Consider the following 22,939-nt stretch of genomic DNA (forward strand, 5'->3'; position numbering starts at 1 on the left):
GAAAGTGGGTAATTGTGGGTTTTAGGTGACCCTGAGCTCTTGTACTGTCACCTGATAGAAATGTCCTGTAAGGTGACCAGAGCTATAAGTGTAAGGGCAGCTTAGAGGGGAAAAAGAAGTTATCTAAATACCTAAAAATATCTCTTTCGTTCATTTGTTCATTGACAGGAACATTTCTTGTGTGTTAGATATTTAACAGGAATGACCACTATTCCAAAGAATTTGGTATACAAACACAACCAAGCAGCTTAATATTAGAGAAAGAAAAACGTGTTTGTGAGCTAATGCAGGCAGAACAAAAAATGGGAGTGTTTCCAGTAACAGGACTAATCTGCAGCCTGGCCCCTCTCCTTAAAGTCTAGTGACCCTGGCAGGCCCAGGCAGACAGGGCTGCAAGAAGGTGAATTTCAGGAGCAGTGCTCTTTTTTAGCTTTGTGGGGCTATGGGAATGTCGCCAGCGGCAAGGTGGTCTCTCTGGCTGTTATGGAATATAGCGAGAAGGTGATTGGCAGAGCTGCCTGGTGAGAGTGGAAAGAAAGGGAAGCTAAAGCATATGCAGGGCAATAGAGGAAGATGCTCAGATGTAAGTTGAAGGCATATGTTGCATGCGAGTTGGTAATAGGAGTTAAGGGGAAAAAAGAGTTATGGTGAGCAGCACAGAAGACTCAGCCAGTCAAGGGTGGAAGGGGAAGGCAGTGGTGGAAAAGGAAGGAGAGGTGATGGCTATATATGGCTGTGTTAGCTATACTACAGCTAATGTAAGAGGAACAAGAAGCTGATGCAGAGTGCCTAAACTCAATCAACGTTCAGTCTGTAATTATACTAATCACAGGCATGTGACTCTTTGCCAGCTATCTCCTTACTGTCAAAATATCTCATTATTCGTTAGTATTTAAAGTATTTTTAGAGAGATATTTGGTGTTTATATCACAGCCCAAATAGCAAAAAGAATAGGGAAAAAACCCCTACGTTGTTGATCAGTTATGAAATTTCACAATGAATTTCAGTGGAGTAGTTTAAAAATATCAACCAACATGTTTCTTACGTTGCTGTTTTCCTTGTAAATGCAATTGCAGTATGTCTTTATTGACAAAGAAAGCTGTGTTACAAAATAGGATCTGTAGCCTCCTACTTTTCCTCTGAGACTCCCATAAAACCATAGATTATTTTTTGTATGTTGAAATGTTAAAAAATTACAGGATTACTTTAAGGAAAAAGTAAGTTCCCCTGATTTATGTAGGGAGTGTTCTTCTGGGATTCATACTGTAATTCTTTTATTTTGATCTTTTAATCAAATTCCTTAAATTAAAAAAATCAACAAAAATCTACAAAAAATAACCAAAATAAATCTGTCTCTGGTTCTAATAGCATAGGCTCATGAACATAATGTCACCATTTACTATGTCATATCTCCTGTGCTGCAGATGTTCAGTTTGTAATACAAAGCTGTCTTGCAGACCTGTCTTGCTTGGAAGAGTTTAACCTCACTAGAGTAGTGTTTGAAGAGGAATTATATTGAGCACTGCTGGATGGATAAGCAAGAGGACAGACTTATAGAAGCTGGCTTTTAAAAGTAAGAGGAGACATGGCACAGAAACATGAAAAGGAAGTCCTGAATCTGCAGTTGTATGAGGAAATTCTTTTTAGTGTTAACCGGAAGTGTTTTAATTTCAGAGTTGTTCTATATGAAACTTCATTTTTCTTTTCTTTTTGTTTTTTTTCCTTCTCTCATGGTGGCTCTGCTAGTTCAAGTTTTCGTATTTTTCCTGCAATAGGCAAAGAAAGTCAGCTCTTGAATACTGTCTATTCCTACGTACAAATAATCTGGGACTTTGAAGAGTTGTGACTACAGGGGTCTTGTTGACTTGCTTATGAGCTGGCTTAGGAGCTGGAACAATTCTGCAGTGCTTTCACAAAAGGTGAAGAAAAAGTTGTTCATTTGCTTAAAATTCTGTCTTATGCAGCATTTGATGACTGGCTTTGGCAACCTTCCTTGTGAAGGAAGTTACTGGAGGAACGTAGTGAAGTGACTTACACTAATGACGTGGTTTTGAAATGAGACATCCCTTTGAGTTCCTCAGTGGATACAAATGATGCAGTATCCTTTCTTGCTTCATAACTGAGCTTCATTGCAGGAAAAATTTAAGGAGATGCTGTTAAAAGCACAGGAATGTGTTGTCTGTACATGAACTTCTTCAGGAGAGCAAAGTGATATATTTGTAATCCTCTTCTCTATTTGCCATGCTAATTTTTCACTTGGTGGTAATTACATTACAAGAGGTTTTGCATGCTTTTGAAGTACAAAAGCACCTACATTTGAAATTTGTTGGGTTCTGATTGTCTAATGTGACACTGCTACTGCCGCATATGTTCTTGATGATTTCAAAGCTGGAGATCTGTGGAGTCTTAATACTCTGTACTGAAGACAACTGTAGGTGTTCATACAGATACCCTGGTGTCTGTGCTGCATACTGTTGGCTTCGCATTAGGTTTCAGTCTGGGGTTGCTGACTCAGGAAGCTGGATGTAGATTTGAGTCCTGCTTAGCTGAGGCTTTTTTTCCTCTCTGTTAATTTTTGTAGCATTGTAGCAGAGGAAGCTGGCAGGTGTGTAAAGCTAGGAAGAGAACAGTCAGGATGACAGATTAGCAACAGAGTTTGTCATATTGGATATGTCTGTTCTTAGGTATGAGACTTCTACTTAAATAAATTGTTTGGAAGGTCAAACTGTGTTCCTGAGAATTTGAGTGGAAATAGGAAAGTAACTGCAAGATGGCAAGGGGGATAAGGTCTGTTTGCATTCTAATCTTGTATTATCATTGACTTGTTATGTGCATAGTGAAAGAGTCTGATTTGCTAGGAAAGGGAACATTTCATGTTAGAGTAGATATGTTTTAAAAATTACTGAATCTTTCATATCGTCCTACTTAAATTGGCAAAATTGATTGAGGGACTTGTTGCAAAAGAAGAATGTAGGAAATGGCAGGTGAATTTCCTTTCAAGAAGGATGAAAGTGAAGTGCTCCAGTGCTTAGTATAAGAACTGTTTAGTGAACCAGATTTGGGAAGGAAGTAACAAGAAGACTAGCCAACACTAGAGAAATTTCAGAAACCCAAGTAGAAGTAAGTAGTACAATATAAAATAAAATGAAAGATTTGATAGCTGCAAAATAACATGATAAATAAGTTGAAAATCATATTTTAGTAAAGTTTTTTTCAGATACATTGAACATTAAAAGAAAACTAGTTATATAGAAAATATCAAGTTTTTATTTTGAGATGTGGAACATAAAAATAAATTATAATAATACATGCTAGTCTGTACTGGTAAGGAAGTTCTTCTAGCTACTATACACAAGTAGACTTTGAAACTTATTGCTATGCAATGTTTGTGAAACTTAGATTTTAGCAGGAGGGGTTAGGTAATTGTCAGCAGGTGAGTTTACACATTTTGCTGTTTGTGCAGATGGAAGGCAAAGAATTATTTGAAGTTAAAATCTTGTTGGGGCTTTATTAACTTTCCTAAACAACTTAGCATAGCCTGTCCTGTCTTTATATTTTCTGGTGTTAGCACTGGCTGTTTCACAGCAGTTGCTATTTTTTTTTTATGCCATGTGATGCTAAGTGCTGCAGAGCAGGTGTTATATTCCACCCAAGAGTTCAGAAATTAAGTACAAGATGAAGTGATTTATGTCTAAACTTTGAATCATTTGGGAATCAAGGGCATAATAATATTTTTGAATCATTAATTTTATGGTCTTTGGTTTTATGTAATTATGGTTTAGAATAATTCTGAGCACACTAAGTTTATAAAATAAATTACTATTCTGTTGTGAATCAACATACAGCAGTATTGGTTTCTAGCTGGGACCATTCAGTCTTTGCATAGTACTCACTAAGTCATACTTTTTATTTGTAATAATTTTTTTCAAACTTTTTTTTCCTTAATGCTGCCATGAGATGGCATTTAATAAAATTTAACTGATCTATAGTTCATTTATATACTTCAATTAATAAGACTTATAAAATGAAGTTCAAAAAAGTTTCAGTATAGCTATGAGTGAATAATTTGGCATGGTTCCACTTGAAGATTAAAACAATTCCTGTGATATTTTGGAAATAAGGATTGGGGAAGCAGTTTGACTTAAAGATTGCTTTCTGTTGCTTTAACCAAATTTCACTATTGATCTGCACCTGAGTACTTTGCAATATATGCAGTTTTTAGCCTGTTTTAGTCAATGCTCCTTGCTTTTGTTCTACTTATCTTTCAAGGTTAAGTTCTCCATATACAACACCAGTGTGACTGTGGTTGCTCATTTTAAAGGTGGTTGCTCTTAAAATTGCCATGTAAATGGTGGAAGTGTTTATTTTTTTAAATGGCTCTGCTTCTTATTTAACATATAACCTATGTGACCATACACATAAAAGGCTGTTACCCTGTCAAATTTTATTTGGGTGTTCAGTATTAAAAACAGTAATGCACACTATTCCTGCTTTGATTGCTGAGATTACAATTTAGTCATTTTAGTAAAAGAGCATGAGTAAGTATGTATGGCTGTATCTATATACTGGGTATAAATACTTTATTTGTTGTATTTAACTGTAAGTACATGATGTAAAACCTATTTCAAAGACCATTCACAACAAAAGTTTAAAAATGCCAGAGGTTGGAGGGAGGGAGATTAATATGTTAATGTCTATGAACTGAGGCAGTTTAATTACAGGTTTTAATATTTACTGTAATTATGCAGTGCTTTTCACTTTCATAGTTCAAATGTGAACTAATTTATCCTCATGACATCCTTCTAAAGCATGTAAGTAATAATTATTCCCAGTTTAAATGAGGGGAGTGAGATTTGGTTGGTACCAAACTGCACTGCAGAGGTTAAATTCAGGGCTGCCAGTGTTCCTCTCTACAGCAAAACTGCCCATCTGCCCCACTGCCCTAGGCTAACGATTCAGTTCTGGGCCGTAACAATGTTCATTCTGGGGGCATGCTGCACCCCAAGTGAAGCTACCACCTTTGGGTTGAACCTTCAGCTCTACCTGGTGTTGAGCATGAGCCTTCCTGCTGGCTATTGCTAGGGCTTTATGTCGCAGCTCCTATGGCAGCTCCCTTCTGTTGCTTCTTCACATAGTTTCTTGTCTACTCACCCAATCCCATGTCTTCAGAAGAAAAGTGGCAGTGTAGAAGTCCTGTCCGTTGCCCAAGAGTGATCTGTATTTGAGTGGGAGAGAAAAGAGGCTAGATCAATCAGTGTTCACCTGACTCTAAGTGAACGTAGTGATCTTGAAAAGTGCTTGGTTGAGAGGCATGGGGATGGTCATGTCTCAGCCTCAAAACAAGAGTGATTTGGGCAGTTGGAAGCTGAGACTTCCCCAGCAGCACCACTAGGGTGCCTGACTGCTGCTGTGATGGAAAGGTGATTTGGACTCATGCCTGATCAGGCATGCCATCTCCATGCCTTGTTAGTCCATGGCTATTGCCGAAGTCTGCCAACAGTGTTGAAAGATCAGTGAAGTACAGCTATAGCTGGTGTCAGTTACATGTATACTGAAACTTCTTTATACATCCCAATTAAAAACTTTGATCATAAAGAGAGTAGCCTATAGAAGATCTTGCAAAGAACAATTGCTCTGTGTCAGATATATCTCTAGTGCTGTGCTGAGCAGCATTGTAGAGATTGGATCCTTGTCAGGGTGTCTTCAGCTTTTACAGTCTTCCAGCCTACTGGCATGAAAGTAATGCTGGTGTAAGTATAGTGATGCTGAGCCCCTGGGATCATGTTGGGAGAAGAGGCCTTGGTGGGGGCAGTGGTGTTGGCCTGGGGCAGCAAGCTCCCCTGTTCGTGTAAAGGAACCCTGTTAAAGAATCTGCAGTAGCTGTGTTGAAATTTAACCTCCTAGCACAAGCTGATGGATGAGCTTTTGATAGAATGTAAACAGTTACAGAAGGAATTTTGGGGTTTTTTTTCCTTAAATAGGGAAGCTTAGCTGAGGAACCTTGGGCTATTTTTAATACAGTTTAAAAGTAGCCATACCAAGATTATTTAAAGATAAATCTCCACTGAAGTGAGAGATATAAATATAAGTGTATTTTGTATACTGGTGCTTTTATATAGTTCTTTTTCACAGGTCTTTTTCTGTGTTTTAGAGCAATGAAATATTTAAACTATTTGCAAGGTGATACTGCAAACTTGGTTCTGTTCAACAGCTGTACTGCTTCTTCTCATGTGGCTTGATTTCCCTTTTTACCTCATTCTTTGCAACTGAAGACTTACCAGTATATGTTTCACGTAACTGACTGAAATGAAAGCTCCTTAAAACTAACATGGAAGCACTCACAGAAGAAGAGGGTTTTTATTCCTTTTTTTTTTTGTAGTGTCTAGCTTGATGCCTGTCTTTCGAGACGCTGTTATTGTTCCTGTAGAAGTCAGGAGAGTTCATGTCTTCAAAGACACAATAAGAATTAATCTAAATACATGTTTGTATGTGTATGTATGTGCAGCAGTACAGCGTTCCCAGCTGTAGGCTCTGAAGTTGAAGGCAGTTTAGAAAGTTGCTGAGCTGGAGGATTTTTTTTTTACTTTATCAGCAACTAGTAGGCAGGGCATCCTCTGACCCTTTAAATCTTCTGGTTGTATTTTAATTGAATAAAGATTCCAGCATTACCTGCAACTGCTTAAAAGCTTCACCTGTATGGCAGAGCTGCAATTGTGAAATTAAAGCTTGAATCAATACAATGTTTAATGCCTATACATCTGAAGAGTTTTAGATATCTTTGCTTTTCAAGTTCTGATGTCTTCTCTGAAAGTTCTTTTACAAATCTGACTATGTAATTTTCTTTTCCTGCCGCCATCCCTTTTTTTTGCTACAGAGGGAACATGGATTCAGATTTAAAAGTTGTGTAAAGTGATTCAATTTCTAACATATTTTCAAAACCTAATGGAGATAAGAGGTTACACAGTCGACAAGCCCAAAATCAAAATGTCATGTTAATTTGAGTCATGTTAACTTGGGCATGCTTGAAATACCTTACATCTGGTATGGTGATGCACTATCTTGAGTTGTTTCCCTGACAGTCTAGATAGGTGCTTTTCAGTTTGAAAACCTTTTTAAAAATATCCAGTGGAGGTACAGGCTTCTTCAGAAAAGTACAGTTTGCTAGATGGTGCAAGAACTTGTTTTAGTTAATTTTGTCAGGCACCAGTAAAAGGTCACTGATCTCAACTGTCAAAATCGAGTTAGAGCAGCCAGTAGCCGAAGCACTGCCTGATGTAAATCTAGTCACTTCAGTCCACACCAGGTGGATTCAGATAGAGTTGATCTGAATTGACTTTGTGCTGATGATGTTGCCTATGAAAAATGTTCATTTGGAAGCACCACAGTCTTACACAGCTCTCTTATTTATAATGGAAATGCCTTTAGTGCTTTAAGACTTTGGGTCTGTTGGGGATCTTTCTTTTTTTTACTCTGTTTAGCTTTGCAGAGCCGTCACAGCTCAAGGTCACTGAGGTGGTGGCTTTCATCACATTCATCAGTAGCAGTGCTCACTAGCAGTCTTCTAAACCTGACCAAGACTACTGGAGGTACAGGAATTACATGGATGTTTTTAACATCACACTTGTAGAAGTACTAGGCAAAGTCTTAATTTTCCTTGTAAAAACACTCTAGTATAGCTGCCGAGATGAGAGGAAAGAACTCACCTTGATTTTAAAGTTTTACTATAAAATACTTTTTATTCAAATACCTTTCGATAGACTGTTATTTTGAGGCCCTTAAGACCACTGTGGAGAAACTGAGGTCTACTTTGAAGAATGTTTAGTTTAAAGCCAGGACATTCAAAACAGGGTAAAACACAAATCCAGAAACCTCTGCAGTACTCCTCTCCCCTAGACTCATGAACCTCTCTTCCTTATGTAGTGCCTAGTGATGTCTTTTTTTGCTCTTTGCAGGTGCTCCTGACCCAACAGCAGGTGCTAGCATAGATGATGAAAACTGCTGGCATTTGGATGAGGAACAGGTCCAAGAACAGGTTAAACTCTTCCTCTCCCAAGGTGGATACCATGGATCAGGGAAGCAGCTCAATTTGCTCTTTGCAAAGGTGTGTTGAGTACTCTAAACATTCCCTTTTTTTCTCTCCCCCATTCCCCAAGCCAGTCTGTACTTGTTCAAGTCTTACTCAAAATCCTGTTGTTCTAAAACTAGACAAAGCCTTTGGAGCATGATGGCAACTTAATAATGAGTTGTATGGTAGTGGACCACAATCTGATGTATCTTCAGATCAGTTTGAGGGTATGAAGTAACATTTCAACTGTCTGCAGCTTTGCTGTTCTCTTCCTTCCCACTCCCAAAATGCTGGAGAAATCTAGAAATTATAGTCTTGCAGCAGTTTGCATAGTACACCTGCGGATTACTTATGGAAGAAGTGTCTTTGAGGAATTTCAATGGGATACTGAAACAAAAATTGTTAAAATTGGGAAATCAGACTGTTTTTTCTACTTAAAAATTTCACATCAGATACATAAAATACAATTTTTATTTAACAGAGTTGGAATGTTTAACACTGCAGCATATTGTCTATAGTGTGATTTCTTTGTTATGTCAAGTTTATATTAAAAGACTTGTTTCCTAGGTGCGAGAGATGCTAAAGATGAGAGATTCAAATGGAGCTCGCATGTTGACATTGATAACAGAACAGTTCATGGCTGACCCTCGTCTGTCGCTTTGGAGACAACAAGGAACATCAATGACTGACAAGTATAGGCAGCTCTGGGATGAACTAGGTAAATGCACAGACTCTGAAAAAAAATTAGGTGTTCGTACATATAATGATGAAAAGACAATTACGTATTTGGGGTGGAGGGAAGCTTTATTGTGGTACTAGGTAAAGCAGGTTAGAGTTTTCTGTGGTTTTGCTTCTTCAGTTAAGGCTGGGTGAAATTGAATTGCTGATCTACAGCATGAGACAGTTGCAGTTGGAGAGAGAGAAAGGGTGGTATGAAACAAATACAATTGCAACAGGTTGTAGGTACCTGAGGATCTATAGAGAATTAAGTGAAGAGTGGTAACATACAACTGAGGTTAAGTATATAAGCCACTAGTGCTAAACTGGAAAGGTTAAGGAAGAAATCGATTCACAACTAGAGAGAAATAAAAGGCAAAAAGAGAATATTCATTAAAAGTCTGAGAAGACAGCAACAAAGGAGACTAGAAGTCCGGTAGAGCAGGAAAGGAGATCAAATAACAGAGGGCTAAAACAATTAACACTGCTTTACAGGAAAGGTCAGTTGTGACCAGATACATGACTTAGTCATACAATGGAGAGAAGAACACAGGCTGAAATGGGAAAGGAATTTTTCAACTGGTTACGTCTGAGGACACTTGCTCTGAAGTGTTCCAGAGACTTGCTGATGTAGTTTTGAACTGCTGCCTCAGGACTTCTCAAAATCTATAGGAATTTGTGTTAGAGCAGGGAAATTCAAAACAATTTGAATGTAAATGTCACCAGTATTTTAAAGGTAGGTACATGAGTGGAAGGAATATTAAGTAACCACAAACTTTGCTTTCCAACTGCTAATCGGTTGGTATGTAAGTGTGTAGAAGATAAAAATGATAAAAGACAACCTGAATTATTTAAAATACAGTGGTAAATCTAATTTGTTTCTCTAAAAGGTGATTCACTGAGTGTATGAGTGAAGGGATTACTGTGTATACCTTAGCTGTAGTAAGGTTTTGCATGCTGTCTTGGAGGCTTTCTCAATGTAAGATGAAGACTCACAGCCTAAATGGAATTGCCCTGTAATTCATGGAACCTGGAGTAGTTACCTGTGCTGTTACTCAATCTAGAAAGACACTTCAAGACTAGACTGAAAGGAGTCTGTCTTGAAATGTGTTCTGGTCAAATTGCTATACCTCACTTATGTGGCATAGAACATAGAAATAAATAAATCTTAAGTAAGAAACAAACAAAAATACTCTTACAGGTGATTGTGACATATGTGACATTATGTAAACACTGCAGGGAGCCAAAGGTTGTAATGTTCTTGATACATTTGAAAGGTACAAATCAAGCCAAACTAAATTAAATGCAAGCAAGATTAACATGCTTCAATTAGAAAGGAAACATCAGAAGCAAAACTTCAGTTTTCCACTGTTAAAAGTTAAAGATGACCATGATTGATTGCGTGTTGACTGGTGGAGCTAAGACTGGATATAACCTGTTTAGCATAAATTATGTGCACTGTGAATGAAGCATTAGGCTAATAAAGCACTACTGTGGTGAAAAGCCTTAATATCAGAGCAGACAGAGCTCTGTCAGTGTAGTTATAACTACTTTGTCTTCAAGTGTACCAATCCTTTTAGTATGTCATTTTTGTGATGTCTTGGCTTGTTGGGGAACAACAGTTTTTGCTAAGCAGGGCACATGCTTAGCTGGACACGAACACAGCAAAAGTGTATCTCATCGTACTGAAAACTGGAAGGTCTCATGCTTCATTGCTTATGTGGGTTGAGCTGGTAGGTGGTGGGAGAGGCAGAAATGTGTTCTCCATCTGTTACCTGTAACAGTCTTACCACATGCTGCCAATAAATATATCAGGTTTTGTTAAATTTTCTTAACAGCTTCTCTTCTTGTTTCATCAGTTTCATATTAAGGTCATTTTCTTGACAGTACCTACCTGAAGGAAGAGGAGGTGGAATCTCTGCCTACATCACTGAATAATTTTAGATTAATTGAATTGATTAGTTTACCTTTGTTTAATCAGAATTATAGGTGCCACTCCCAGAAAGGCACGGTGCAACTTCCAGACTCACCAAATCATCTCAGCTGATGTATTTGCAATCTGAAGCAGACCCTGTTGTTTCAGTCCTTAACTACTCTGCGACCTGTAATAGTATCAGAATACGTTGATTGTGTACCATGATTTCAATTGCAAACACATTTCAATTACTTCGGGTGTGCAGTAGGCTAAGAATAGAACTTAAACACAAGCTGGAGGTGGAAGAATCAAGTTAAGTTGCTAAATTGTCCATTTTTTCCCCACACTAAGATTCATTCCACTGGTGCTTACCAATTACCCTCAAAATTGCTGTTAATTGGATTAATCTCTCCTGCTTAACTCCTGTGTTGTGTGAAAGTTACAAGCTGATGCCAGATTTTTGCTAGGATTTTACCTTGAGTTTCACTCAGATTAAACACAGTCCAGGTGAAACATACACCTCTCAAAAAAATGTGAATGTGCCAAATTTGAAGGACATCTTAAGAGAGACTAGAGTTACAATAACAAGCTGCAGAAGGAAGAGCAGGGTGTCCTTGGCTGTGCCAGTAGTGGCAGAGAACTCGGACGTTGTGTTTAAGGGGGTGATGTTATTATGTTTTAAAATAATGTTGGCTTCCTGTCTTGTCATCTTCTAGGATTTCAGAGAACTAAAATATCAGTAAAGGGAATGAGACAGGACTCTGTATACTTAACTTTTTGTATTACCTGTTCAGAGTTATCTGGAAGTGGCATATATGTATGTCTTTTAAAAAATGTTATATCTATGATCTGATGTATTTCACAGGTAGCTAGTAATTTAACATTGTAGTTACGGAGAATTTTAGGACATAAAGTATGTAAATACAGACTGCTTAATAAAGGCTTGTTTGCTTGTCCTGGTATGCTGTCTGCCAACTGCTAGGCATATGGTCACTTCGTCAGTTCCATCTTGGCATAGGTTTTTAAGCATACTTAAATAACTTCAGCTTTGCTCCTTGACTGGGTCATTTGAGCCTTTCATTAGAACTTAACTGATGCTTCCTGCCTGGCATTGGGCATTTGCAAGGGTACTGGAAGGACACGCTGGGCTCTGATCAGAGTTCCTGAAAAAAATACAGTAAATTGTTGACTTCAGTAGAGATCAGATTGGGTTTCAGTGTTTGCAGGTGCTGATCTAAAGGAAACCAACAAACCCCACCACCAAAAACCTACCAGTACTTCACATCTAAATAGGAACCTGGTAATTTTCTAATACAAAGTCCTAATTCTGTGAGCACTTTACAATTCAAAAGCCTCAAGTTAACAAAAAGTTACACATAACTAGCCACTTTTAAAAAAAACCTTTGGATCAGGAGGAAGCATATAATAATTACACTTAGTAGATTCCCCTATTGTACATCAAAGAATGGGTTGAGCTAAATGCTATGGAACTGTAAAAGTGTAGTACTGGAAAGATAAAGATTGCAGGTCAAAGCTATAAGGCTTGCTCATGTACTTCTCATACTAGAATAATTTAGATGCATCTTCAGTGATGCACTGGTGAACACTTCCAACTTGCCACAGTAATACGTTAATATGCTTTCCAGAGTTTAGAGTGGAGTTAGAATTCCTCACATTGTGCTGTTTAAATGGTGTCTCAGTAGGTAAATCTCACATGCTGATTTTTAGATGTTTAACTATTGGTGACTGTAGTTGAAGACTTCACTATATCAGAATTATTAATTACCTGAAGCCTCTTGGTTTACCTTTTTAATTAAATTGCAGTGGTAAAATGGAGGAATATGGAAATGCACAGCATGCATTTGTACTGCTGATACCTGTTGAGCTGAGATCTCTGATTTGAAGAAAGGATCAGTTAACCTTTGTAGTCTAGGATGAAAAAATAGACCATGCAATCTTACTATGGCAGTAAATCCTTCATATTCATCCATCAAAAAATTAAGTAAAAGTTGCTTGTTCTCTACAAAAGTGAAAAGACTTCCTTAAAGAAAGGGGAAAATTTTACTTTGTGCCCCAGCCCAGGGATCATGATGGCTGTGAGGCTCTGCTTTGGAATTAAATGTTGAGCACTGCCAGATGCCAGACATGGAGAAGAGTCTGAGTTTTGTCGGCAAATGGGATCTGCAAGTTAATTGGTGTTTTCTGCACGCTGCTGGCTGTGAAATGAAATTTGAAATCCTTTAGCCACATGGATAATGCAGGACCTGAATACAAATGTCACATGTCACCATCAGGGCCCACTGTGAAACAATAGTGTTCCCATTCGAACAGTGCGTCATTACAGATCATTTAAATATGGGGATTACATTTAAACTAAAAGCTCCATTTGCCTTTTACTGCAATTTAAATGTCCTCTTAGCAAAAGCTAGGTGACAAATTAAATGAAAAAAGTGCCCACATTTTTAAAGCTGTAATGCTAAACAACCTTTTACTGCTTCTCATGTGCCATGAATGAATCATTATACTTGTCAACCCTAAACCAAGCCATAATTGGAGCAGCTACTGTTATTAAAGCAGGGCTGCTCTTGTGACAGCTTAATAAAGCTGAAACTGTTGAATTAAATCCCAGATTCTTAATCTGATGAAAGCAGTCAAGTAGAAGAATCAAAGACAAGTATCTACTGCTTGGTGGAGTGATGGATCCCAACAGCTTGTCAACACGTAGATTACAGGATCAGATTTTTTTTTGTGTGAACTAGCATTTTCAGTATCTTTATATCCTCTTGCTTGGCTTTGTGGTGAAGAAACTTCATGTAATTTGCATGTTTCAAAACAAACATTTCTAGTAGATTTTCTTCATTTTGATATTTAAGAACTATTTAAGCGAGAGAACTGTTTTCTTGTTTTGAGGCAAGTATTACTTTCCTGTGGAACAAAAATATGATGGCTGTGTCAGGGGGGAAGAGGTTGTGTCCAAAGTGCTCTTGCAAGCCAGGGCAGTGGATAAAATTGGCAAATGTGTACTGGGTTTGCGTCATGCTGATCTTGGTCTCTGTTGGTCCTCTTATTTCATGGCTTTGAGAAGAACTTAAAAGGTATTCTGTACTTCTAGCTGGGTAGTCTCCACATTTTAATGCATAAACTTCTCCTCTCTACCTAAATCATTGTTAGTATTTAAAATGTAAAGTAAAGTATTTAAAGTGTAGGAACCTTTCATGATATTGTCATGAGCCTCATTCATGAAATAAAGCTTTCCTGGGCGACATCCTTAGAATGCTTTCTGTTATGCGTACTCTAAATGGGTTGTTTTCGTAAAGGTATTTCCTGAGTAGAATTAACATGTCTTTGTCCGAGTAGTTCTAGTTGTTTTTTCACTAGCACTTTGCCCTGTTGTGGGCTGCCCTCTGAATGTTGGAACACCCTGATGATCTACTTCAAGTTCACATTTGCTGATATTTTGGCCACTTTCTGGATTAGTGATACATTTTTCTGTTAAAATTTAAAACTAAAATATCATTTGAGGTCATGTCATGTAGAGAAATAGTACAGTATATTTCCTGTAGGATCACACCTAAATTTTTAGTAGTAACACTTTACTTCTCATCTAAAACTTAATTCTAAGTGTTGAGTTTAGGCAAGGAATCATTATAGCTCAATTAAGAGAGATTTAATTACCATTTTGCCACAAACAAACTAACAAATGAGTGTTAAATAATGCTTTTTTTACTTGGAAACTCTTTGATTTTTTCTGATAAGTTTATATTCATCTCTAGAATACCAAGTCATGTTCTTTTAACCTTAACTAAATGAAGCTATTCTTCATCTATATTTCTAGCTCAGGCATTCCTTCACTTTGCAGTTAGAGAGACAAACTTGAATAAATGGGACATGCCTGCTGTTCTGTATAGATTCTCTGCTTAATACTTAAGTGAAGGCTAAAAAAGGGATTGCATACTTCATGCAATCTGTTTTTTAGGATCAACTATGCTTTAAAAGCATTCACTTTCACCCATATTTTGTGGTGTTTCAAAACTGGTACAGCACAGCTCTTAAGTCTCAAATTCCAGTGCCAAGCTTATATTCATATTTTCATGATTTCATAGGATATCCCAAGTTCTAATTACATCATGTTCTGCTTTAAAGCTAAGATCACCAGTGCCCTGCGCCTGTAGAAAATAAAGTTAACTTCAGATTTCTAGGTTTAATCAGTTGCACATATTACATTTCTGGCCTTGAAGTGAAAGCTGTAGAAAGACCCGTGTTTCAAAGGAGGTGGGATGCACCATGTTTTGCACCATTTCCTTTGGTCTTACATCATGGGACTTCTAGGTAGAGTTGTATCTTACACATATTTGTGTCTTTGACTATCATACCCAGGAGGCTGTCTTTGCTTAACTGATAAACCCTCTCTTACTTTTCTTTTGTTTACTGTTGTCTGCCATGGTGTGGTTGCCATACAGTTATAAAACGTGTACCTTGAGTTTGTGCACTTAATGTTACACCTGCTCTTTCACAAAATAAGCCGTTACTATGTGTCAGTGTATTTGAATGATTTGTGCTATTGGAGGCACTAAATTAACAAGTACTTCTGAGTTAGCATCACAAGACAATTTTGCTGCTCTAAGGCCTGAGTTATGGATGACAGCTTAAAGAAACTGCTGTCGCGGCCCTGATGTGTCTTAGTTGTTGCTGTCACCTTCATTTTCCCAGTCAATGAAGCCAGGTTCTGTCCATCTTCTCTGAGGATGATCTCCTTCCTCCTTTGTTATTAGCATGTACCATAATGGTATTTGAAATTAGGGTATATGAGGCCAGAGTATGACAGTAAGTTGGAGCTATTTTCAAAGAAGGTATTGTTTCCAGTGGTTAAACTGCATTTGTCAGATTTGAGGAATAATGATGAAAATAATTTACTTTTGTCTGTAAGCATAGCTTAAAGGGCTTATTTTTAATGCTATACAGCAGTTTGGGTTTCGTTCAGTTCAGTTGGATGGAAAGTACTTTTACAGCAGGAGCCAAATTTCTTGAAGCACCTACATTAAAACAGTTCTTGAAGTTTTTGTTCCTAAGCTTTTGAACTGATATATTTTAAAATGTCCTAAAAAATAGCTCTGTATTGGAGCTAGCACAAAACTCATTGTGGCCCTAACTGAGGAGCTGTGACTGCCAAGATCAAGGACACAGTTTTACTGTGTTTTTTGCACAGTTTTACCAAGGTGGTACTTACCATTATTTTTTTGCTTTCTCTCACTTTTTATTTTTAATACTTCAGTAATGTTAAGCTACCACTTCATTTCTAGTGCTACTTCTAGCAAAAACGAGAGCTAGAGAGAAGTAATAGATTTATGGAGAGGAATTACAGAATCTTCACTGATTTGTTTGAGCTTTACTGTGGTCCAGCAATCTAGCCTTCTAATCTTTTCCAGTTTTCTGTCTTGAATGGATTCTGGAAAAATAGCTGAAAAATTGGAAAAGTAATTGAGAGGTGCAAGAATCTCAGACTGCTTGGATCTGTCAGAGCAAGACAAAGGATGTCTTTCATAATTTAAGATACCTACATAAAGTAAAAAATGGATAGGAAGGACACTTCTGCCATGCAAAGAAGAGTTACCTAAAAATTGTAATTGGAGCTGGACGAATTTAACTAGAAGACAGGAAGTAAGCTTAGAATTTTGAGTTGTGATAGCCAGGCATTAGATCAGCTAACCAGGACCTGTGGTAGACTCTTTAATTAGAAATCTTAATTGAAGTATGCCATTTTTGTAAAAATTCAACAGTTGTTTTTTGATTAGAAGACAAGTAACTCAGGAGATCTTAGATTATAGGAAGAAATTCAGACGAGGCAATCAGAATGTGTTCTCCTGGCAAGTTACAGTGGGTTATTTACGTTCTGTGAGCATAGTTATGGCAATAATGTTTTTTTCTGCACTTCCCACTATGCAAGAGAGTGTTTGCACTTGCTCCATTAAAAAAAAAAAGAGAGGTATTTTCAGCTCTTTCTCTTATGAGTATCTTGCCTTGTTTGATGAACTTAGCAAACTTTCCAGTTTTGCATTTTCGTAAAAAAAACTAAGAGGAATTCATTTATCTCAATGATAAATTTAGATAAAGGTAGCTTAGTGTATTCGTAGTTACTAGTCTTGGTAACTTTTGTTCTGAAAATTGTCGAAGTCTATGAAAATAACTAACTGCTGAAAGTGTATTATCAGTTAAAATTTTTATAAAATATCTGATCTCTGTTTTGGACAGGAGCACACTTTGCTAACATTTACAGCTAGATGGTGAATGTAACTACTGAAAATTCTGATGAATCATATTAAAATATTCATAAAGGAATTTTTTTAATACTATTTTTGTTGATCAACCTTCAGTTGATTGCTTGTGAACAAACAAATGACTAGTTTTGCATATATTGGGGAAATTAGTCAGTGAGTTTCATTTGCAAATGCTTTATACTTTCCTCTAGGTTTCTAGGTTCATGCCTTGCTGCAGTGGTTAGGTTACAGGATGCTATAGGTGCATGGACATGTGGCAAATCCTAAGTGCTCTCCTGGGGAGGTTGTAGACTTCAGCTATGATAGTGTAAACTGCACCTTTCAAGCAAATTTCTGCTGTTATATGAAGCCCTTCAGTCAAACATCAGTGTCTGCAAAGATGCAGCAGTTTTTAAAACAAACTCAAAAAGACTTGACCCAGAACAAGGGGCTCATGCAAAATGACAGGAGTGCTTGTTTAGTTTCTTTTTCCATTGTGCGAAAAGTTGAAAACTTAGCAAGCAGAGAGCCAGGAGGTTTTTGTTGCTTGACACATGGAGATCAGATCATGTAGCTGATGATAGCTTAGAGTAGAATCTCAATATGTAAACACCTCATTTCCTTTCAGCCAAATACACATATGCCTTTAACCCTTGGAACAACAGTATGCAGCAAGAGAGAAAGGAAAACTTGAGGAATTAGACTTTTTTTTTGTCCCTGGGTTATACCTCCACTCCTCCAATGCATATTTGGAGTTCAGTGTGCAGAAGGGCAATGATTCCCTCTTGCCATTAGTGCTGCAGGTAATCTATTGCATTAATCAGCCAGCTAGTGTGAAATGCATGGGGAGTGATTATACTATCATACACAATACAATCAGCATGAAGCACTTCTCAAGACCGATACATCAAAGTTTAATTCAGTAACAGAATGAATTAGAGCAAAATGAAACATTCTGTTCTCCAAGAAACACAGCACCCATAGAAAGCCTTTTTTTTTCTGAGGGCTGCACAGAGAAACTAGGATGCATTAAGGAATTGTTTTTATGAGTAAAATTGCAACTTGTATCCAACTGAATGCTGAGAGTACTTTTCCTTGGGGTTCTTATCAAGGAGAGAACAGCACTGAAGTGCTTTGACTATCATCACTATTCCATATAAGTAACTATTTAATTGGAGCATTCTCTAGTGGGACTTCTGATCATGCTTTGTTCTAATGGGAATCTGTGCCTGGAGAAGCAAGGTGGATTTGCCAGTCATTCTAAAGGCACTTGCCCTTCTTGTTGAGAAGCATTAAATACCATACACTACCATCTTTGAGGTTTCCAAGTGCCTGTCCCAGTGAAAGTGCATATGTGCTTAAAAACCAGATGTAAACCACTTTAAAATCTTTTGCTGACACTTCTACTTTAAAGAAGTCATAGGTTGTGTCTCCTAGTATTGTTTCTGTTCTGGCACTTCTAATGCTGGAAAATGATGCTTTTGTAATAAATTGGTTAGGCTCAAATGGGGCACCATGGCAAGCGTGCAGCAAGTGCTGAAGCTGATTTGTCTGTTGCACAGAGGGAATGATTTTGGTTACCTGGCTCCATTCTTTTAAGAAAGAGATGTGCATTAATGAGAAGAGCAAAGAAATGTCACACTAGATGTGCATCTGTTTCTTGCATATTTTAATTTTGCAAATTAATGGGTTGATCTTGAGAATATGAAATGTAAAATTCCAAAGCAAGGACCAAGGCTCAGCGACTGATTACACTGGCACTATAAATGAGGAAATGCTGACCCAAGCTTAGCTACACAGCAGGCCTGGCAAGGTAGCATATTTCTAGGAGAAGCAGATTTCTTAGGAAGACTGTAATCAAAGAGTTAGTCAGAATTGTACACTGATCAGTGGTCCTAGCGCCTGCCCCCGATTTCCCATTTACTGGGGCAAGAGTAAAATACAATGGGATTTATAAAAACTGAGCAATGCTTAATCTCTCAGGAGAGTCTGTAAACATGTCTTGCACTTCCTTGGGCTTCATGAATACATGTATACACAGGATGTGTCATTATTACAACACCTACTTTTACAGTGACTGAATACTGCCTAATGTTTTTCAATTTGCATGTCTGAATCCTAAGCAGTGTAAAGGTTTGCTGTTCCTTTCTCCCTCATGAATTCAAAGGTATAGATGTCTACTGGGAAACACAAAAGTACTGATGTTCCCTTGTATGTAGAAGGAAGACATTGTGTAAAGCAGTAATGTAACCTGTTTTTTTTCTTGTGTGAAGTACACTAAAGATGAATGACAACCATGCATTTTCAAAAGGAGAACTGTCTGAACCAAAGGTCTGTTTTGGCAAAGCTAGCTTTGTCCAGGTCAAGAGGATTAGTGTTTAACCAATAAAGGCAATTCCTCACTGCAATATGACAGTTCAAATATTCATTCCCTTGTGGAATTAATACCAAGTTGCAGTTGCTGCATGTCTTATTTCCCAGTTATCTTATGGGGGAAAAGATTTGTGTATATTGGTTTGTGATCGTTTTGCCACTGTGCTGTGAGGAGTTTTGTATTGGAAAGGTGTAGGTCACAGACAAGGAGTTCAAACCAAAACTTTATATTTGGTTTATTAACATGTAGTTGAGGAGGTGAGATGTGTCAGCCTGCTGAGAACCAGTATGGAAAGATATCTGGTGCCTGGGTAAAGGGGGAAAAGAAGAAGAGCACAAGGTATGTTAGAGAGAAAACCAAACTATGTAAACACAAACACGTTCTCTGTTTTATTTTCCTTTAGTAAGATATTTGTTATTGCAGGTGTCATTGGTAATATCGTTAAATCTAGTCAAGCAGGTAAACTTGAGAATGCCATGAATGTCTTTTGTAAAACTACTTTTGAGTATGGACTGGCAAACAATTTCCAGGCTGAATTCAGTGGAAATTGATTTCAATACCTTCTCCACAAATTAGAAGTACCAGCTCTTCATTTTTCTGTAAACCATATCTGTAATAGTGGGTGAGTCTGATCAGCAGTTTCCCTGTATAGGAGCCATTAGGCACAAGGTAGAGAATTTCTTGTTTGAGGCCAGTGTAAGCCTTCAGGTTGGTGGTGACATTTAAAGGCCAGCTTAGGGAGGCTTCCACTGAGCAGCGATAGAGTGGGGTAGGAACAGTATTCTCCAGGCTCCTTCCGGTTGGGATGTGGTGAAAATCTGGGTACAAGCGAACATTTTCCTTGGACCTTTCAGTGGTAAGAGCAAGACAGAAACCAGTGAATTGAAAGAGCCAGAATGGAGCAGATGTCAGGGGAGCAGGAAGGCGCTTAGGGAGCAGGAGGAGGAAGAAAAATGAATACAGGCAAATGCACATGCACTAGCAGAAAAAAGAAAAGATTACACACACACATACACACACACACACACACAAAACCCAACCAGAAAACCTAGAAACCCAAATAGGCTGAAGAGTGTGGAGTCATTGGCAATTATGCATCATTCTCCCAGATGGTAGTAGCCTTTGTAGCACTACAGTAGCTGAGCCTGAGGCTCTTTCCATTCCCTTCTCTTCTTGTGGGGGAGTTTTTTCTCACTTGTGTTCCTGCAGTGAATTGGGCAGCCGTGAAAGCTGGGTGAGATCTCAGATGTGCATGCAGCTCGCCCTGAAGTCACTGGGAACAGGGTGCAGTTGGGCTCTATTGAAATTTTAAGTGCTTTGTGTGGGGTTTATTAGTAATACACTTGTCCTTGTGCTTAATTTGCATAAAAATAGCCTGGGTTTCTGAGACAATCGCTGCTAACAATGTAGTCATGCTTGACATAGTTTCCCCCTCTTTAAACCAAAGAAGTTTTAAAAAGATTTTGATACTCTAAGGTATCTTTTCCTTCTCCTGCCGCTTAGATGTACCGAAGGCATACAGAGCTTCAGAAGAAGGCAAGTGAATTCCTTTGCTGCTAGTGGTGTCTTCAAGCTGGGGAAAAAGGCCACTCATTTTGTAGGGGCATGGTATGATCAGTCGTATGTGTTCTGCCTTGCTGGATAATTGTAGTACTTAACCAGCTGTGCTGAAGGTATTCCACTTTGCTTTAGCTTCAGCCTGAAAACACTGGAAATCTGGTTCCAAAGTATTAAATTGGCTTTTTTGTTATTGTTGTTAGATGCTGAGAGGTACAGAGTTTCCTTTGTGCCCTCAAGTGATACTTGATTTTGAAAATAAATAAGCAAGCTCAAGCTAACTGTTCTCTAAGGCTTCTTTTGCAAGAAATATAGTTGTTCTGTCTTGGGCAGGGCTGAATGCATTGATGCTTAATAAGAAGAACCAGTTGTAATTTTACTCTGGGGAGTGAAGCGTGTTCATGAGCGTATCTAAAGAAAGTCATATGATTTGATTTTAAAAGAAGCTTTTAAAGATAGTACTGGCCTTATTCACTCCCATGGCAAGTTTCAGACACACACACACAAAAACCTAACGCTAAACACTTGCTGTACTGTATTTAAATACTGTGCAGTATCTGCAGTGTTTCTGGTGTTCTGCACTGCACATATCATAGTTTTCAGATTTCTCTGATATTACTTCCCCATTCCATGTTGGTCTGAATAGCAGGGGGTTTGCAACCTTAAGGATCAAGCTGTGTTTCCACTGGCTCCTGTGCTGTGTCATACCAATATGCTGAGTTACTTTAGGAATGAGTGTAATGTCATGACCTGTGCTCTGGGTATCCATTTTGCATTCTTAGTTAGCAAAAAAATACTTGAATGTGAGAGTTTTATTATCCTAGAAGAACCAGCTGCATCTTTATCAGTTCTTTTCCCAGCCTTTTATGAAGATTGCATAGTTTAAGCATATTCTCTAGATCTCTTGTAGTGTGTAAGGCACATTCTTAATGAGAAAATGAGCTGTTGCTAAACAGTACTTTCAGATTTCTTCATGCTTCTGTCAAAGTTCACACTGATGAAGAGACAGCCGATTTAGAGAAAAATCTTTCCATTTGAAAATTGTTGCTAGAGAGCCTGATGTATTTATGCCTGCCCTGCTCCCAAGTTTCCAAAGTGATCATATGTGTGAAATGTCAGTGCAAATCAGTTTTCCCTCAGAACTCCATAAACAAAAAATGTAAAACAAATTTTCTAGTATAACCAGATTACTGAAGTAATTGCAGTAAAAATGTCTTATTCCTATTAGGCTGCACAGAACCAGTGTTTACTGGGTCTCTGAGACCCAGTAGTTTTTTAGTAATAAGTTATACTATCAGCAGTACTTCTGCTGGGTTCTGTGTGTGGAAGTACATGTTTACAAAATACATGTCTTACAAAGGCACTTCTTTGGTTCTTCTAATGTGAAGCTGGAAGATACATAGTTCTTGTCGATAGAAAACAGCATTCACTTCTGGTGTAAAAATTAGTATAAAAACTTGGTTAATTTCCTGCTGTAACTTTATGTGAATTCTTGTTTGCTTTTACTGATAAGCCATATATTGTGAACTCTGGTTTTTGTAATACAAAAGACCTCATAATGCCTTTTAATTGAGAAGATTGGCTTGGTACCATCTTTCAGCTGCTTCAGGTGGGCCATGCCAGCTCCAAGATCTTGTGTCGGGAGTTCGGCCTGCCTGGTGTTAGGCATCGCTGGGAAGTAAGCAGTCTAGCTTTTGAGGGGAGAAAAAGTGTTACAGTATAGAAGTTTGCAATAAGTCATTGGCTGCTGCATTTTTAATAGAAAACATAATTTAGCAATTTTTTTAAAATCAGGTGCTCTGTGGATGTGTATAGTCTTAAATCCCCACTGCAAGTTGGAGCAGAAGGCCAGTTGGCTAAAACAGCTGAAAAAATGGAACAGTGTGGATGTTTGTCCCTGGGAAGATGGAAACCATGGAAACGAGCTGCCCAATTTAACCAATGCTTTGCCTCAGGGTGCAAATGCTAACCAAGGTGAGCCTAAACATATGCACTGACTGCAACATATAATATAACCTCTGTCTTACATACTCCAGCCTTGCAGAATTCAGCACTCT

General features: G+C 38.0%; 1 protein-coding gene across 1 annotated transcript in view; it reads left to right on the top strand.

The window, feature by feature from the left end:
• Positions 1-7,952: 7,952 nt before the first annotated feature.
• Positions 7,953-22,939, top strand: part of ZSWIM6 (zinc finger, SWIM-type containing 6) — a gene marked incomplete at its 5' end in the record, with an annotated part of 40,590 nt that continues 25,603 nt past the window's right edge. The window contains 3 exons of the mRNA XM_010191284.1: positions 7,953-8,101; positions 8,633-8,783; positions 22,677-22,856. Coding sequence (XP_010189586.1) covers positions 7,953-8,101; positions 8,633-8,783; positions 22,677-22,856 — 480 coding nt within the window. The remainder of the gene's footprint in view (positions 8,102-8,632; positions 8,784-22,676; positions 22,857-22,939) is intronic.

Source organism: Mesitornis unicolor, unplaced genomic scaffold (assembly GCF_000695765.1).
Source record: "Mesitornis unicolor isolate BGI_N332 unplaced genomic scaffold, ASM69576v1 scaffold7479, whole genome shotgun sequence".
NCBI lineage: Eukaryota > Metazoa > Chordata > Aves > Mesitornithiformes > Mesitornithidae > Mesitornis > Mesitornis unicolor.